This window comes from Fusarium proliferatum (assembly GCF_900067095.1).
Source record: "Fusarium proliferatum ET1 genome assembly, contig: FPRO_scaffold013, whole genome shotgun sequence".
Classification (NCBI taxonomy): domain Eukaryota; kingdom Fungi; phylum Ascomycota; class Sordariomycetes; order Hypocreales; family Nectriaceae; genus Fusarium; species Fusarium proliferatum.
The window spans coordinates 984,280-1,002,468 of NW_022194802.1; the positions used below are offsets into that span (position 1 = coordinate 984,280).

Genomic DNA, 18,189 nt, shown 5'->3' on the forward strand with positions numbered 1-18,189 from the left:
TTCATTTTGATGTGTATGTGAATGTCTACTCCAGCTGCTCCAGACCCTCTGTTGGTCTGGGACCTCCCTTGCTTCGTCTCTCCTCCTCTGCACCACTGGCCTTCCATGCGCTCTTGATCAGTCTGATAATGTGATCGACTCCAACGTCCTTCTTCACCTGCGCAAAGACCGTTGGCCCACCTTCTCGGATCTTTCGAGCATCTCTCTCCATAACACCAAGGTCTGCACCAACAATCTCAGCCAGATCGGTCTTGTTCACAACCAAAAGGTCACTCTGCGTAATACCAGGGCCACCCTTCCGAGGAATCTTGTCGCCGCCGCTAACATCGATAACGTAGATAATGAAATCGGCAAGTTCACGACTGTAGTTTGCAGCGAGGTTGTCGCCTCCTGATTCAATAAGAAGAATATCGGTGTCGAACTCGCGGTGCAGGTCCTCCAATGCAGCGAGGTTCTGGGAGATATCTTCACGGACGGCAGCATGTGGGCAACCACCGGTCTCAATGGCACGGATGCGAGGAGGTGGGAGAGCTTTGTTTCGGGTAAGGAACTCTGCGTCTTCACGGGTGAAGATGTCGTTGGTCACAGCAGCGAGAGAGTATTCCTTTCGGAGAGCAAGGGAGAGGGCGAGCATGAGGGCAGTCTTTCCGGAACCGACAGGACTAATCGAGTCAGCTTTGCTATCACGGTTAAGTTTGAAAGTCTCACCCTCCAATGCCAATAGTGAAAGCTCTCTCGGACCATTCTCGTCCTTCTACGATGGGCATCTCGCGACCCAGAAAGCTTCCAGGGCCATCAAGGATCTCATGGGAGTGGCCATGCTCAACAGCATTGAAGCCTCCATCATGGGAGTGAGAGTGACCGTCGTGAGAGTGTGACATGATAAACAGCTCTTAAGCAAATCTAGCTCGAGGAAAGTTTTGTTGCTAAGACTAGGGAGGAGGAGCTTCAGATAAGAATACAGAGGCTGCCCTTATCAGCTTGAAGCCCCAAATACTGACGTGGGGGAGGGGTTAAGTGGGTGGAGACAGGAATTCACGGGCGGCCGGCGGCGACCGGGCCACTCCGGGAAAAGTGGGACTTGTTCGACTTATACGGACATTGAACATGGACCATCATGGTTTGTTTCTTAATGCATTTCGGATGTTCCCTTACATAATTACTGGATATGTGAGCGTCTTGACTGGGATGGAGGCTCACACATGTTCGCGGGGGTTACAGCTCTATTCAGGCTGAACCCGTCGACAATACACTTCTTACACTACATACAATGCTATAATCCTCGTCCGAGGAATATACGTCAAATAGCTTCATATCACTCTAGACTTGAGTTTCTCAGTCTTATTTGAGCGTTCAGTGGGTTATTACTGTTATCCTAATACCCATTTCTTATATTGTGGCCCTTTAACCTTTACTGTTGTAACCTACATAGTGACAAGGTTCCGCTTGAAGACAACACATATCCTTAAGGCCAGCCAAAGAATCAGACGGAAGATTAATGAATAGAGTCGAAAAGAGATCCTAATGCCAGGATCCGAACCTAGGTCTCCTCCTCCCCTTTGGGCACGGTTCTGCGCAGTGGGCGTCTCCGTGTGTCATGTCGGAATGCTTGACCACTACACCACATTAGGTTTGATTGTTGAGAGTTACTTCACAAGGTGTATTCATAAGGGAGAGACTTTTCCTACTCTTTGGAGACGCATCTGTTGTTGCTGAGTCGGTAAGCAGACAAGGCAACCGATTACATGATCCTCCAAAACGGTCGGGCCCCTGTTCGTAACTGAAAATGATAGAGGCACGTTTCGAACAGGTAAATATGATAGACTTCAACGGAACGGATTAGCTGTCATAGAAAGAAAGCACACGACATACGTGCCGGGCGGAGGATTGAGCGGATGAACAACCGAGCTCGTCGATCATTGGCTTCGAGACAAGCCACAGCAAATATTGAGAGATTACAGTTACTATGTATATCAGACCTCTACAACCGAATACAACATACCTCCACAAGGCAGATCGGACATAGCCTCATACGGCCAGATGCATGATGAGATCCGGCAATTCCAGCTGCTGCGATAACGCGAGAACAACTGCACCTGGCAGTGGACAGGGACAGGCATTTTATATGCAGGTTGCGTCCGTGTCCTCAACATGATCTGATCTTGGACAGGGGAGCCAGCGAATCATTCTTTGAGGCTGCAGCACACAATTGAGATGTGATAGGATGTCACTACGGAAGACCTTACATTGCTTTTGTCTCTTGTCACTTATCATTCTTTCACGAGAGTTCGCGATCGATATTTACAATTCCGAAACTAGCACAACGGTTTAGTTAGTCTAGCTGCCACCAACGTGTTCAACGTCGACTTGTGGGGTGGGTTTTGTGTTTTGTGTAAGGTTAATCAGTTATCACATTCTACTTCTTGATAAACCATTGTTGAATGTTCAAGGTAAGCAATTAAATCCTTTATATAATCACTGAGAGTCATCTACAATATGGCCATACTATTGTTAATCTGTAAAGTCATCGCAGACCAGAGCGACTTCCTACGAAGTCGATGGCAACCAGTTGGTCTCGAACACAACTGTGGCGTCTCAGCTCTCTTGGAGGTGAACAGCTGGTCAAGGGGTTCGGAAGTAATAACGATCTGCCTTAAAACTATTGTCGAGTCATGTCTTTGCAGGTACCGTGTTGGGGTGGTCGGCTGTATGACTGCATATGCATCCCCCTAAACTTTTATCTAGATCCTGGCGCCCATACTACCGGGACTGAACAAGACATCCAGTCACGATGCCTGGGCTCAGTTGCCTCATCTCTAACCCGTCATTATGAATGCCCAATCTCATCTCGGGCTGCATTACATCGTACGTTGACAGTCAAACCTGCACGATGTCTCACTCTGGCGCGGGAAGTCCTACATGCACACACCTAGCCGTAGCAGTCCATAAGTCGATACCACAATGTATCTTGGCGCAATACCAGGGGGGCCTGGTCATTATACCCGTTGTCAGGTCTGAGAGCAGTATGTATATGTGGTCTATTATCTCTCTTCTCTCAGTCACCTTGTGTACTACAGTAGGTTCCAGGCATGCTCTTACTGCCACACTATCCCTGAACAAGAACGTTCTCGATCGAAGAAATACGATAGATCCGTTCGAGTCCTCTTACCAGTCGGCATATGCGCATTCGAATCTTGATTTATGCAGGTGTCTCATCTGTCCATCAAGCCACTCATGATTGAGCTGAGAGGTGACAGAGCCTGGGATGGAAGGAATCGCTGTGAGGATCCAGGACCTGATAACTATATAACTTGAAGAGTTGAACCGCTCTTCTGACTGCTTGCTATCAAGGTCCGATCTCCATTGTGTTCTCTGCGTCTCTTGCTCCCTCCTATTCGCCATTTTGGGCTTTGAGAAGCGGTGACCCGAGTCATTTACTCGAACGTATTTCTTCTCATTCTTGTGTTTTACCTCGACAACAGCACCGCAGTGTGTTTCTGCCAGTCATGGCTTCCCAGAATCCACAAACTCCAACAAACAGCACAGAAAAGCGGAAGCCGTTAGTCAAAATATATTACACAATGTCTCATACTGACATTCTATAGTGCCAAATGTCGCGGCTTGATGCTGGCGCCGTACATCTATGACACCAATTCTGTCCAGGAGCATCTCCTATGCAGAGCCGAAGCCACAAACACTGCGCCAGAATCAGCCAAAAACGTGTCTGAAATTGCGAGACAGGAGAACTATGGAGGCTTTGAAGTCCAAGATCTGGATTCTATGATGCAAGAACCTTCTTCCATGAAGAGTCGACTTTGAGCTCCTATAGTCGCGGTATATACTAGACCTCCTAAGACTGTTTGACGGCTTTTACAGCCTGTTCTCTATTTTTTCAGTCATAAAAATGGATTAAGCTGGGATATGACCTTGGTGTATTACTATTGGGCTATTCTTTATTGCGATTCCACATCATATATGTCGTAGTTCCTAGTATAAATCTTACACACTTCTGTCATGGCCGCCAACCCCTGAACACCATGCGAAGATTTGTAGCTCTCCAAGAAAAAGTATCACTCGAACCCCAACTAAATTCTTGAGACCTTCCGTATCCGTCTTCCACTTAACCAAAGGCCGCCTAATCGCAGCGCCATGAACCGGGATATGACCGGAAGAGCCCCGGAATCCCCGCTTTTCCCGAATCACACGGAGTTGTAGGTGTACCCACATCTCGGCCCGGATGCTCGGGAGTCATTGGTTCAAGACTATGGTCTGTAAGCGCCCGCTCTATGTTCTCTGGGGTCCCGTCACGGAGCTCTCCCAATCTTGCTCCGCTTCCCCAGTTCCCCCGACTTTCTCAGTATTCGAGCTGACCAAGTTGACCTAGAGTTGACTTGCTACAGCCCCGGAGCACTGACTCCAGGGCTATAAAGCCTTCCCCTCTTCTCCCAGGTTCCCTTTCTGTACTTCCCTCCGATATATATTTATGCCCTGAAACTACTAGTTCATGTCATGCTTGGGTCCGACACCCCTTTTCTTGAAGTTCCTTGAAAGGCTTTGAACCCATTTTCCCAGATACCCTCCTGAATTTTCCCTCCCATCACTTCTTCATTCCCTTTCCCAAGTCAAGAACCCTCAATCTATGAGCAATGCCTTCGAAAGATATTGATTTTCAAGTCCCTGCTTTGGAAACTCGAGACGAGCAAGTAACACTCAGCAATCACCAGTCACCAGGTAACTGACTTGTTGCATCCAGGCCTCTAGAAGATGTTTGCATGCTCAACAGATTCATTTACGATGTTTCTTCCCTTCAAGAGCGATTACTTCGGTTTCCTGTGGTGAAGAATCCTGGTGTTGTGCTAGCGACGGGCTCAGCCGAAAGGATGAAGGCGGCTGACCCCCCGGAGGATAAGGGCAAGCTTTGACACAGTGGCTCCCTGTCTAGACGACAACAGGTCTCTACAATGCCATGGTTTTACTTCATCTTAGATACACAGATCACATTGTTTCCTTTGCCACAAGAGCTATGGGCCTTCTGGACCTAGCATCATGGGTGTACATGACATGACATCTTATTGGGCGTTTCTTCTTCTGTTCTGCTAAACAAACGATGATATACTGCAATACAATGACTAAGATATTTGGTTCGCTGTCTATTTCTTGTTATACGATGTTGCCACAACCTGTAAGCTACGCACAAGTTACTCAACATGGCAGGTCGTATGCCTCCCTCAGACATATCCCTACAACATTTGGAAATCAGTCTTGATGAATCTGAAACTTACCAAGACTCACAGACATGTCGATCGGTTCTCGAATTCGTGTTTGTTATTACTAGTAGACTCACTAATACTCATATGGCGTACGCAACAGGGTTGTTCTCCAGCTGAATCCAAGCTCAAGGCACGGCCCTTCCATTCCACGTGGCTATGCGCGGCATGTAAGATCTGCCGGGGTTCAAAACATAAAGGGGGGATGATTCTCGAGATATCGTTGGTTAGAACGAGTCATTAATTATCCTTATATATGCTAATCTTAACGAATTGGGATTGGGGTGCGTCTGTCTCAAGTGTCAGCAACCACAAGTGGATATCTTTGGAGCCGGATCGCATCCGTAGGCTAAGGATATCTTTGGAGAAGGGCAAGCATATGGGAGATCAACTGAAAATACGCCCGGCTCTTTACGGCCGCGTCCTTATGTCTAGATGATATCTTCTGTTATCATGCTTGCGTCAATGGCTGTGAATAGGACACACCGCTCTGTATCGGGATACTTGAATGGGTGGCCTCAAACAAGGCCGAGCCTCCCCACGAGGCTGACTCCTTTGGAAATTTCCCCGAAGAGCCTCATGACCTGAATGGCCAAGTTGTCTCTTCTCTCTGCTGTCCCAGCTGTCAATCAACTAAGCGATGCAAAGCATGCAGAATCGTGTATGCATCAAAGGATCGATGCAGAAAAATCAGATACGGCACTTGCCTACAGGAATGTAACCCCCTTTCGAATACATAATGCATCATTGACAAGAGGTTACCCATTCAGATGATTGATGCAAGCTCACCGCTTCTCTGTCGTATGCAGCAGGCTGAAAACGAAAGTGCACATTGGGAGGGTGGGTTCGTAATTATTGGCCTGTGTTGGTTCTGTTCCTGTCCCAACCACTTCTTGCCACAGATCAATAATACACAACGTGAAAAGGATACCGGCTCTGTAGATAAATGAGACATTCTGGAGCCAAATACCTGGTTAGGTAGTCTTCACACCACTACAAGTTGATGCAGATGTCAAATTGGCATCAACTTCGAGACCGCTTCTTCGGTTGTGGCAACAGACCAAGGTTTCGAGTCCTATTCTGTCTCCTTGCGCCGCCTGCACTTTCTCGTGTCTGGCTCATAATAGGATCGCTGGTGTAGAAAGGCTGTGTTTGGAAATGCGGGCGTTTCGGTGCCCGGACTGTTTGATGGTGTTGAGGCTGTTGTGTATGTCTTGTCTCGTCTCGACAGGACGTAACTCAAGCCTGCCGATCCTCAGGTGCCCCCTGAAGCAGTTATAAAGGTTCATAAAGTCCCGTTTCGTTCTTCTAACTCTCATGCTTTGAGGCATGGCTCTTTCAGGACATAGCTTTGAGTTCTGACTTCTTCCAATGCTGAAGTACTGCTGAAAGGCTCTCCTACTTTTATCTTTTAATTCTATTCACCACGTTCCTTAACACATCCCAACACGGGCACTTTATCATTCAGTGAATTTCCGATATCCTCTTCACCTCCGCCATGCCTTGCGACTCAGCTCACACTGACACTATCCCTAAGGGTGACACTCCACCGTGAGACACACATACTTGATCGTATCATGACTTGAGCTAATAGGCCAACTCCTCAGAAACACAACCGAAACGACGATGTTAGAGCCCTACATTCACGATACATCCTCTCTTCAGGATCGCCTACTGATGAGGTCCATGGCTGAGGATAACAAGGCAACTGGAAATGGGGCCGGTTATTCAGGACCAAAAGGTTCGAAGCTATAAGAGACTCCCATAAGACTCTTTCAAGTACATTGGTCATGAATCAACATACTATATGTTAGTTTGTAAGATTAGTTTGAGTTTTGATCTGTGGACATAAATTCTAGGCAAAATGAACCACCGCCCTTGTTCAAACTACTAAATAACGCGTGCCAGGGGAAGCCTTGCAAGCTGCCAGGCATACGAATGGTCCAAGACACCCTGAACTTATCGACGCTGAAACTGAGCTCTGTGCATACCAAGATGGTATAGCGAGTGGCCTCTATACAGACATACCGAATGAACCAACATCGGTGTCTCGTTATGCTTGGCCCACAACATGGAGTCCCATTGTAGCACTTAAAGTCGAGTTTCAATGCTGTCAGCTTTTAGTCTCAGCCGTAATCTTCCGGCATAGATACCAAATCTTGAAGATATCTGCCTGGTTCTTTCTTGGGGGGTCATGGGAACCAGCTCACCGCTTGCAACCACACGTCTAGACCAGAGCTCAGTTCTAAGGAAGAGACAAGACCATGCGTCTATTTTACGTTTCATGATGTACATTGTTGCACAGATATAATTACACGTTATTCGTACCACCCCTGGCACGCCATCCTCTATCCAATTCTCAACCTCCCATTTTCTGATTTCATTCATTGAGCTGGAGGTGTTGTTGTTGAGGGGGGTATCGAAGTATCTGCAGCCGCCACCTGTGACACACCAGCCTTCTTCTTCTTGAGAGCAGCAGCCTCTTTCCTTTGAGCAAGAATAGCACCAAGCTTCTCCAACATCTCTGGGCTGAGCTCGGGCTCTCCCTCGGCAGCACGCTTTTCGCGCTGCATCTCGTGGAACTCTTGCAGGGGAGTCTGCATAGACTTGATGGACTCCTGTTCGGCTTTCTTTGCTGCTGCCTCGGCCTCCTTCTGCTGCACGTACCACTCCTCGTGGCGTGTTCGGAACTTGGAGAACTTGTTTCGCAACTCGTCGATAACGGTCTCGGGCATTGGAGGAGAAAGGAGGTTGTAGTAAAATGTTCGGTTGTCGACAGTCTCACGGATGGTATCACCATCGAAAGTCTCGAATTCTGGGGCCTCAACCTCGGGCCAGGGGATGACAACATTGATTCCAGGAACAATTCGATCCCACTTGTTTCCGTATTCCCATCGGTCGAAGCTCATGTTGGGGGACTTCATGTTCGGGGGAATAGCCTTAAGCTCGTTGATAATGACGTCTCTTGTGACTCCGGTTTCGGGGTTGGCGATAGGATAGACGAGACGAATAGAACCAATCGAGAGGGGCATGGGCTGAGAACGACTGTCGTTTCCAAACATACCAGCAGAGATAGCCTAAGAACCATTAGTGCCTACTCAAACCTCGCAAGGCATGGTGCTTACCCGGTGGTAGTTCTCGAGAGTAACATATCCTCCTTGAGGATTGATCGTCTTGATGCGATCAATCTTGCCCTTGTCTGGTCCATCCATGATAACCACACGGTCTGAAATAGCAAGGTTAAGCTGCTTCAGACCACCAGCCCAAGCACATCTCTTAGCCAGAACCTCAGGCCTTGGTCGGTAAAGACCATAGTTGGACCAATCCGTTCGTACACCCTCCGAAAACATGCCATAACCATTGAAGCCCAGATCCCGCTTGGGAGCAATAGGGCCCAGCGCCCAGTCCTCCTGTCTCACCCTGCGCGCATCCTGCAGATTCTGTCGGACCTCAGAGACAGCCGCTCGCATGGCTTGTCGGTTTCGAAGCTTGTAGTTGTTCTCTTCAGATTTGGCGGCTTTTTGGGCTCGTCGGCCAGCCTGGCGCTGGGCCTGGGCGACCCGCTTGGCGAGCTTCTGCATGGCAGAGAATGAGCTGCGGGGATTGATCGAGGGAGTTGGCAGGCTCTAGCAGCTCATTGAGCGGACAGAAGCTGTTGGCGTCGAATTGTCGCTGGGCGTTACGATAATTCGTTGTGGAGTGCGTGGTTGAGCTGGAAATTCTCTACGTCCAACGGCATTAGCCGCAGTAGTGTGGGTGCGGATAATGGCCAAGCACTGTACCCCGCACTATGCTCATGATAGCTTCATGTTGTATTATTGTAAGTGTGATGTCCGGCTGCAATTCTTTTTTAGATGCCTCTCGCTTCTACTTCTGACGAGATATAAGGTCCCCCCCATTTTTTTATGCGATTTCAACACAAAGGCAGATCTCTCATGTTCAACCAAAGCAGTCTACTTCCACTCAACTTGTGATAATCATGCTTGATCAGGCACAGAGATCTCAGTGACTCTTTCTATGAATATTCCACTATTCCAGTTCTTATGATCCCGCGACTCTATGTTATGGCAATAATCGTTTTTCTTTGCTCATGCAGCCTCTATTGAAACCGTTCTGGGACGAGAATCATGCAGGTATGACAGAATGACTTGCTAATCCAGTATCACCCCGAATAACAACGAAGTATTAATATATCATACATGAGCTCACATATTGATCAATCATCAAGGCTGGGGTTGCATTGCCGCTGAGAGGCCTCTAAGGATGACCTTCAAGATCAGCACGCATTTGGCGGTCAGAATCACGAATGTGACAGACACGATCAAAAGGTTCTGGCCCCAGGGAGCGAGAAAATCCAAGACTTTAGAAGACAAACCCATCAAAGAACGACCTAAGTTTAGACTAACTTATCTAAATATTCTGCCACTTATGGTTGAGAGCTGCAGCTTTCGTGCCTCTAGACTGGATATACAGATGTCCAGGTATCATGACTGACCATAATCATCCGTGATACATATCCCGTCAATCAGGGTCCTTGAGGCTTGATCAGGGGAGGAGGTTGGATGAAAGTCCTACGCTGGCCTAAAAGCGTAGGACTTTTCTGTCCACTGTAAGCTCTTATTACTGGCCATTCAGTCGCCCTAGGCTTTTGGCTTTGGCACGCGGAGGCGGGATGGCACAGGGCGCATTGCATGACGGACCAGGGGTTAGAAGCTTGTGCCAGCTTCACATCTCTTTGCATAGATTGTCTTGTGAAGACACCTTTGGCGGTGATTGATGACGCGGAAACACATGAGGATGTGTTAGCGATGGAGGTAGAGAGGAGTCAAAGCAGGAGACAGAAGCATTATCCACTTCCCGATAGTACCTCATCAGCCGGAAATCAAGGTCATCAACTTCAAACATCTATCAAAAATTTAAAATGGGTGCTATCTTTATGCCATCCACATCAGTTCGAACAGCCGTTGGCGATAGCCACCAGATCCCAGCTGGAAATCACAGAAAGGCAGATCTAGGCAGTCAACAAGAAGGCTTTCCAATGCTTCCCATTAAAGACAGGTTCAATCACGGACCTCTAAGGCTGATGATGGCTGGTTGATTAGCCTCATCCTCTTCAAATGATAGACACCGAGCCACGGTTTCAGCCTCGGCGCTATGGAGCCTAAAGTGTTCCATCGTGTGTGTCTAGATGGGATGATAGTGAAGCACCTAGAGCACCAAGCAACTTAAAGCCAAAAGCTACACCGCAGCAGGACAGTTTGATGGGCCAAGGACTGGCTGGTGAGCACGTCAGACCGATAGGAATTGTGCAGGAGGATGGCCGATAGACTGGCGAAGAGTCAGAAAGAGTAGCTACCTTGGTCACTTGTGAAGAATGACAACATTAGTAGGTACCTACCTACTCCGTACAGTACAGCTCAAAGAAGCCATCTTTGCAATTTGCAGCTCATTCTCATTGACCGTCAGTCCGTCAATCAAACTAAACCGGCTTGACCAAACGGCCGACGCCGTTACCCTGGCCCTTGATATTGTCTGTCGTCCAATGTCATCGACCAGTTCATCAAGCAGGCCGGCTCTTATCTCATCTCGTCATCATTATCACTGGCATTGTCTGTTTCAAACTCCCGTAAATGGTCAACGACGCAACACAACGCAACCACCGCATGTAAGCAAAGCAAAGCAAAGCAACCAAGCGACCTACCAAATAACAACGGGCCTCCCGCACATCTATCCATCCAATCTGTCCCGTCTTGCATCTACCACTGAAAGTTTGGCGGAGCACTCTCGGTAAGATGGATAAACTGGGTCAGTTAATTCCCCTCCTGGGACATAACTTAGCAGAGGGAGGCTTGTGACGCGCACTGCCCAAAACCTTTCGCACTGTGACCAGACTCCACTAATCACTCACTGAAAAGGAGACGGTGTTAGCGGTTGTTGCCACCCACCAGCCGAAGCCAGGGCCACGCCGTTGGTTGCCTCAGGATGAACCCTTTCCGCGTAATGCGATGGAGCCGAAGTACCGTTTATATAGGAATATCGGTGAAAGTGTACCTTGGCCAAATGAGTGTTTCTTTTTTGAGCCCAGCCCAGTCCGGGCCCCAGCAGCTCGCAGCCCCAGCAACAGACAGGAGGGAAACAACAAAGCTTGCAGCCTTGTCAATCCCTGGTTGAAGATGGATGTGATGCGATGTTCAGGAGGCTTATCTACGCGGACGGCTGTCGACACCTTCAATATGATAGTTCAAATAAGTACAAAGGATATATGACAAGCTAGAGGCATATAGCATTAGCCAAGTGAATCAACCTCCAAACTTGGTTCTGATTCAAAGCCGAAACCTACTTTCAGCTGTCATTGTCTGCTCTAAGCCCTTAGATACCTACCTAGGGAGGCTATCAAAACACAGTGCGGTTTGCAAGCGCCTTACTTGTCCTCAACTCAACAACCCTGCCCAACCCCCAGCATCACCGGCACCAAGACTTCTGACACTGGCACTTGGTACTTCGATTCCAGCACTCTTCACGCTCTATTCAGAGGTACCTCTGGTCCTTTGAACTGCCCTGGCTGCCTGCTGTCCTGTGCTTGCCCACCTGCTGTTGGGTCCTATCCTGTCCTGGCGCCCGCCCCGGGCTGTCGCTCCAGTGCTTGCAGTGCAGTCGGGCCCCCAGTCCTAGCGAGAAAAAAACCAAGCCCAAGCCTATTTCACCCAAGAAACCAAAGCCCCTTCTTCTTCCTCGCGTCTCTTTTCTGGCTGAGGTGCTCGCTCTCTCTTTCTACTGCCAGTCCCAACCTGACCTAACCCAACTCATAACTCTCCTCTTTCTCTATCCATCCATCTCCCATCCCCATCGACCCGCAGCCGCCGCTCTCCGCGAAACTCACAACCTGCACCATCTCCCAAGCTCAAGCTCAAGCTCGCATTTCACGCCAGCAACTTCGTCCATTTCTCTCAAAGTTTTAACCACAAACCACATCTAATCAATAACCATGGCTGAGATCCGCCGAAAGCTCGTCATTGTCGGCGATGGTGCTTGTGGTAAAACCTGTTTGTTGATGTGAGTTGGCCTTCTATCACGACACGACACGACTTGAATGTCGACCTCCCGTCGCCCATCACGCTCCTATCCATCACCACGTTGGCATCACAATGTCTATCAGACGGAGTCTCAAGAAGAGGGCAATACGATAGTTCTTGGCCTCTTGGACGTTCCAGCGCTTCACATCGCTTGACGCCATCAGCTCTATCGTTACCGTGATAGACGCACATCCCCCTTGCTTCACCTCACCGTCCTCCGTCGCCGTTTCCATTACCATCATCGCTATCATTATTCTAAAGCCACTTGATCAACACAATGCTAACCAATCCTTCAGTGTTTTCTCCAAGGGCACTTTCCCCGAGGTAAGAATTGACTTTATTGCGGCTTTGCCCTTCAACCTTCGCACGCTTAGCCACGCGGCTTGATAAACAGCCTTATCATGCAACGGGCTTCACCACAACAACCTTGTTGCTGACAATTCCGTCTTCAGGTCTACGTCCCCACCGTTTTCGAGAACTACGTCGCCGATGTCGAGGTCGATGGCAAGCACGTCGAGCTCGCCCTATGGGATACTGCTGGTCAGGAGGATTACGACCGTCTTCGACCCCTGTCCTACCCCGACTCCCACGTTATCCTGATCTGCTTCGCTGTTGACTCTCCCGACTCTCTTGACAACGTCCAGGAGAAGGTTTGTTTGCCCTCCGGTGCCAGATGGCTGGACGCCAGTTGCTTTTCATACAGTTTTGCTGACACGTGCTCTTACAGTGGATCTCTGAGGTCCTGCACTTCTGCCAAGGTCTCCCTATCATTCTCGTCGGCTGCAAGAAGGATTTGCGATACGACCAGAAGACCATCGAGGAGCTCCGAAAGACCAGCCAGAAGCCTGTCTCCCCCGAGGAGGTACGAGACACTGCCCCAACAAGCGCCAAATCAAGCTCTCGAAACTTGATTGGCCAGCTTGCTGCACGTCATGTTGAAACATGCTAACAGTTATCAATAGGGTGAGGAGGTTCGCAAGAAGATCGCTGCCTATAAGTACCTTGAGTGCTCAGCCAAGACCAACGAGGGCGTCCGCGAGGTGTTTGAGCACGCTACTCGCGCTGCTCTGCTGTCGCGAAGCACCCGTGGTAGCAAGCACAAGAAGTGCCTTGTTCTGTAAAGGGCGCTATGGAAGCCCTCTGAGCGCAGTCCACGCACGCGTGCCGTGGCTTGACCCTGCGCTGTAATCCTTTGTCGTTCCAGTTCAACCTCAACTTGGCCCCGGCAGTTCGGATACGGGTTCGTGGCAGCCAAGAAGAAGAAGGCTGTCGGCATGCATCGGTTTTCTCGGAATCTGGAGTTTGATATCGTCTCGCTCATGTCTGGTCCATCGGCCTACGCGCCGACCCTTCTCGCTGGATTGATGGTTTTCTTGTCGGCAGAGCCCATGGTTTCTTGGACCTCCTGAATCTCGCAGGCGGTTACTTTTCCCGGCAGATACCTCGTCTTTTTTATTATCACCACTGGCATGCGAGCGGGACCTTTGTTTTATGTATGTGCTTGTCGCGCATGGGGGAGGTGGGCCAGATGTCTTTTTTCTTGTGGGGGGGGCTGTTGAGGAGGGGGATGAGGAGTGGCTCTCGTTCCTTGCTCTCCTGCCAGGTCTGTCGGTCACTGCAGACTGACGGATGAGGAACTATCAGGGAGAAGTGTCAGGAGGCCGGGAGAGGCTCCGTGGGCTGGTAGCGGCGAGAGCGTTTGTGTCTGCTTGTGTGTGGATATGGGGTCCGGCTGGGGGAACCAAGTCGGTCCAGGCCATAAATCTTTTCGTTTTTTCTCTTGAAGCCTCGAGACCGTTACTTAGACCATGGAGATGGGACATCTATTGCGTAGGGCCTGCCTGTTTAATCTCTTGATTTTTTGTATATCCTGTCTATCTGTTTTTGTGATGTTATTGTACCTACAGTATGCTCTTGAACGACGTGACCATCCCTATCTAAGGACCTATCTAGACCTACCTAGCCTGTCTTGTTTGTATATTGTTATGCATTGACATGTCATGTTACACTACTTGTGACTGACTGTCATTCCTCAACCAACTTGAACCAAGATGCTTATCCGTCTTGGTATGCGTATCGTGACTGGTCTTATCAAAGACAGCCTCCTTGTCCACGTGCCAATGTCTAGTCATGTGGCCCCCATCCCATGCTAGACTCTTTGATCGGCACCGAGCCTATTTTGGTTTGGGTGATACCAGTGATGTAATCCCATCAATCACTTGCTGTGAGAGTGAGGCAGTCGGTATGTTCAGCTATGCGAGCGCGTCGCAGCCTTAAGAGGGACACTCCACGATGGACACACACGAATATGAGGTGAATATCAGTCTTGTTTCCTCACTGTCTAGATACAACAAATGAGCGAGCGAGCGTATCCTCTGCTTCACAATACCACCCAATGCATGCACGAATGAATATCAACCACCCAAGAAAAGAGTGACGCTATCGAACAGCGGCCTCATCACAGCAACCACCCAAACCCCCAACCACACTCCATTGTATGCATCCCTGACCTAGCCTAACACCGGTATAAACAACTTCTCGTCCGTCTCATCATTTCATCGTGAATCTGTCTCTTGGTCTTTGTGGCGTTTAGACGGGGCAGTGCTAGAAGCAGTCAGCATCATGTCAGATAGAGACGAGAGGGCGAGTATTAGACATACAGCACCACAGCTACCGCAAGTCTTGCCGGCGCCCTCGATGGCGGCGTTGCACTTGGGGCAAGTGTTGTCGTGGTAGTCAACAAGAGGCTGCATCTTGACTGATTGATGTATGAGGAGTATGTGTTGAGAACAGAAAGAAGTGATCAAGTTTTGCTATAGAGAGAGAGAGAGGGAGCACTGAAGAGGGGACCACAGAAAGAGGGGAAAGGCAACCCAATATATAACCAACCGTCAACCTCAAACAAATCATTCCCGTCCTCTCTCACACGAGATTTACGTATGTTTCTCTATCCCAAAGCGGGGTTCGTTAATTGTAAGCGCAAATAGCGGGCTTCTGCTTTGTTTTACCCCCTCCTACTATTCGTTGCGTGTGACACCCCTCTCCTTGTGCTTGTGCTTGTGCTTGTGCCTGTAGCTTCACTTTCTCTATGTGATCCACTTGCTGTGAGGTACGGCCGTAACGTGGCACACTGTATGGATGCCGACTTGTTTTGGAGAAGAGATAGTGGAAGTCATGTTGCGTTATCCCGCGGAGGTTGAAGGTTGTGTTGGAGATGGGTGGGGAATGGAGCATCGTGTGAGGAACAGGTCATAATAGCTTCAGCGGTGTATGAAGCAAGCTGTTCTTGCAATATGGATATTGAGAATACACAGGGTCTGGAAGAATAGCTTCTCTGAAATGTATTATCGTCCAGAAGTATTGGCTTTGACATGTTGGTCAAAGTATGATGACTACATCGCCAGGTATCATAGCTTCACCTCACCCATAAGCAGAGATAAGAAGAGCAATAAGAATACGAGTTCATCTACCGAAGAACTGAAAACTCTATAATGATTGATATATCGATATCACGCCATGCAACTCCTCGCACAGTCCAGTGTACACGGTACATGGTTTTCTTTGATCTTATTTGATAAATTTCCAACCAAATCATCCGCCTTTTTTACATGACTTATATATCTCAAGCAGCGATACTCCCTGCAGTCACGCATCTTGCCTTCATGCGTACTATCTTACACGCTTGTTGTCCCGGTAAGGGTCTATGTCTGTTGTGCTTCGTTATGCTATAATGTTGTTTTAATAAAAGTGAAAAAGGTAAAGGTAAGAAACGCCTGGTACTTATACGCACTGCGCCGGTCCATCTTTGCCTGTGTAGTGTCAGTACATGTTCCAAGGTCCAATGGTCGAATACCCAGATCTTCATAGGGCACACGGGGGAACTCACTGTTGATCATCTTCTGCACAGCCTGGATCACACTAATGACCATGACAATCATGCCAAACACGACCACTGCACCCGCCATATATGTCCGCCAGCTTCTTGTTGTCAACTTCATATAGCACAACGGAGGCAAGATGTAAGCCATGGCCACAGCACTCGTGGCTCCAACCAGCTCAAACACAGCACCAAGATCACAAGTCACCAAACTTAGGACCAGAGCTGACGCAACAAGACTCGTACTGAAGAGGAGATGGCGATTCATGTTGAAGGGCTCGTCGGGGAAGAAGTATGTCAACATCACTTCACGACAAACAAATGCCTCCAGGGGCAAGGTGGTGAGCATATTGAGGCCAAAGCAAAGGCGTGCAATGTTGACCATGGTGTTGTCTGCTGGAAAGTTGTTGAGAACATTGCCCAATGTCTTGTCACCAAAAGTAAGGAAACCGCCCAGAGCAAGGACAAGACAGAAAACCATCGATATACCAGTTGAGTAGTGAGTGACTCGGGAAAAGTTATCAATGGTAGGTGTCTTGAGAGATCCGTAGATCAGGAGCGAGTTGTGATGGCAAACGAAAGCTACATAGGTCAGCAACTCTGGTCATAAACTCAGATTATCAGAATAGGTCCTTACCGAACGAAATAACGCCAATGGCCTGGAAAAATCCGCCATTGAAGAGGAGGAGTGAAGGAGTAAACGAGCCCCTTTCTGACGAGGGCGTCAGGATACCTTGTATAAGGATGGTGAGAACAATAACCACCATACCAACAAGCGCAAACGTGCTTGCCTTGGCCAGCTACCCAAATTCCATTAGCCCAGATTCTAATAAGACGATCCGCAATGTAATTTTCACCTTTGAAATATCCCGATACAGCGTAAGGGGATACGCAATGCCCATCACAAACACCGCGATAGCGACCTGTCGATTTGCCAAGAGTCCTATTACAGGCACATTCGATAAGTTTGGCCACACAGCGACCAGAACATGAGGAATCGTATCGCCTACAATGACACCATATGCGACCATCCCGCCAAACGCAAAGACCCATTGCGCAACGCTGATAGCGATCAGCCCAGAGTGTCCAAAGCAGTGCTCAACTGTTCCTTGAAAATGACTCGTGCCGCTGAGCTTGCTGTTGATGACAATAAGACAGATCGTCCAGTCGACAACAACCGTCAACCCTACCAGCAGTAGGATGCCTCCGACCAGTCCGGCTTGGCGCACAGCGTATGGTTGTCCAATGATGCCTGCACCGATGATGGAGTTCGCCATGTTCATAAAGGCTGATTTGAGCCCTGACTTTGGTCGATTCATCTCATGCTCAGCTTGTTCCGACGGATCCCCCATCGAGTTCGCAAGAGCAACACTAGGCGCTTCAATGTTCGTCAACAGCGGCACACGATGCGCCCGCCCCGGACTCGTCGCCTCCTCGACATCAAAGTACGCATCATCTGAGGACCGTCTCTCACGATCCGCAAGCCCGCCAAAAGCTTGTCCATTGCTAACGCCCACGATCTCCGGCGTCAAGTCGAAGCGCACGCGGCTGGGAGTCCGGGGCTGACCATCAGCTTCAACTTTGCCTGAAGCCTTCCCCAAATCTGCGCTGGCATTTCCGCTGCTATAATCGTCATCGCCCACACCAAAATAGTCGTCGTCGTAATCGTGCCCGTGTTCTAAGAGGCCGCGGTCTTCGCCGTGCGGGTTCGGGGGGCCATCGTTCCTGGCGTGCGTCATTGTCGAAGGGGAGTAGCAAGTTGGTATTGCGTGTACATTTTCCCCCGGAAGAGTAAAGGATTATGTTCGAGTCGCTTGCGTATATGCCAAAAGGAAGAAATAATCAAATAATTAGTGTAAAAGATTGACGGCGAAGCAAAAGGATAGAAAGTCGAATGGTTGTAAGTTGTAAATGGAAAGGTCCTATTCCAAGGATAGGCCGGTTGGTTAGGTTGTCTGTCCTTCCCCCAGAT

The 18,189-nt window shown here is 49.0% G+C and overlaps 6 protein-coding genes across 6 annotated transcripts; 3 read left to right on the forward strand and 3 right to left on the reverse strand.

Annotated features, from left to right (window-relative positions):
• Window positions 1–25: 25 nt before the first annotated feature.
• Window positions 26–881, reverse strand: FPRO_12959 (putative Ni-binding urease accessory protein (UreG); the record flags this gene model as incomplete). The annotated part of the gene is made up of 2 exons (XM_031223532.1): window positions 26–662; window positions 709–881. 2 exons carry the CDS (start codon window positions 879–881, stop codon window positions 26–28), a joined length of 810 nt encoding a protein of 269 aa, XP_031088882.1.
• Window positions 882–3,506: 2,625 nt separating this feature from the next.
• Window positions 3,507–3,819, forward strand: FPRO_12960 (uncharacterized protein; the record flags this gene model as incomplete). Its single annotated transcript, XM_031223533.1, has 2 exons — window positions 3,507–3,559; window positions 3,606–3,819. 2 exons carry the CDS (start codon window positions 3,507–3,509, stop codon window positions 3,817–3,819), a joined length of 267 nt encoding a protein of 88 aa, XP_031088883.1.
• Window positions 3,820–6,765: 2,946 nt separating this feature from the next.
• Window positions 6,766–7,022, forward strand: FPRO_12961 (uncharacterized protein; the record flags this gene model as incomplete). The annotated part of the gene is made up of 2 exons (XM_031223534.1): window positions 6,766–6,818; window positions 6,875–7,022. 2 exons carry the CDS (start codon window positions 6,766–6,768, stop codon window positions 7,020–7,022), a joined length of 201 nt encoding a protein of 66 aa, XP_031088884.1.
• A 629-nt stretch (window positions 7,023–7,651) lies between these two features.
• On the reverse strand, window positions 7,652–8,848 carry FPRO_12962 (uncharacterized protein; the record flags this gene model as incomplete). The annotated part of the gene is made up of 2 exons (XM_031223535.1): window positions 7,652–8,344; window positions 8,393–8,848. 2 exons carry the CDS (start codon window positions 8,846–8,848, stop codon window positions 7,652–7,654), a joined length of 1,149 nt encoding a protein of 382 aa, XP_031088885.1.
• Window positions 8,849–12,252: 3,404 nt separating this feature from the next.
• Window positions 12,253–13,461, forward strand: FPRO_12963 (putative GTPase Rho; the record flags this gene model as incomplete). Its single annotated transcript, XM_031223537.1, has 5 exons — window positions 12,253–12,320; window positions 12,637–12,664; window positions 12,793–12,990; window positions 13,068–13,202; window positions 13,303–13,461. 5 exons carry the CDS (start codon window positions 12,253–12,255, stop codon window positions 13,459–13,461), a joined length of 588 nt encoding a protein of 195 aa, XP_031088886.1.
• A 2,659-nt stretch (window positions 13,462–16,120) lies between these two features.
• FPRO_12964 (related to YBL089w) lies at window positions 16,121–17,956 on the reverse strand (the record flags this gene model as incomplete). Its single annotated transcript, XM_031223538.1, has 4 exons — window positions 16,121–16,149; window positions 16,227–16,799; window positions 16,855–17,017; window positions 17,075–17,956. 4 exons carry the CDS (start codon window positions 17,954–17,956, stop codon window positions 16,121–16,123), a joined length of 1,647 nt encoding a protein of 548 aa, XP_031088887.1.
• Between the last annotated feature and the right edge of the window lie 233 nt (window positions 17,957–18,189).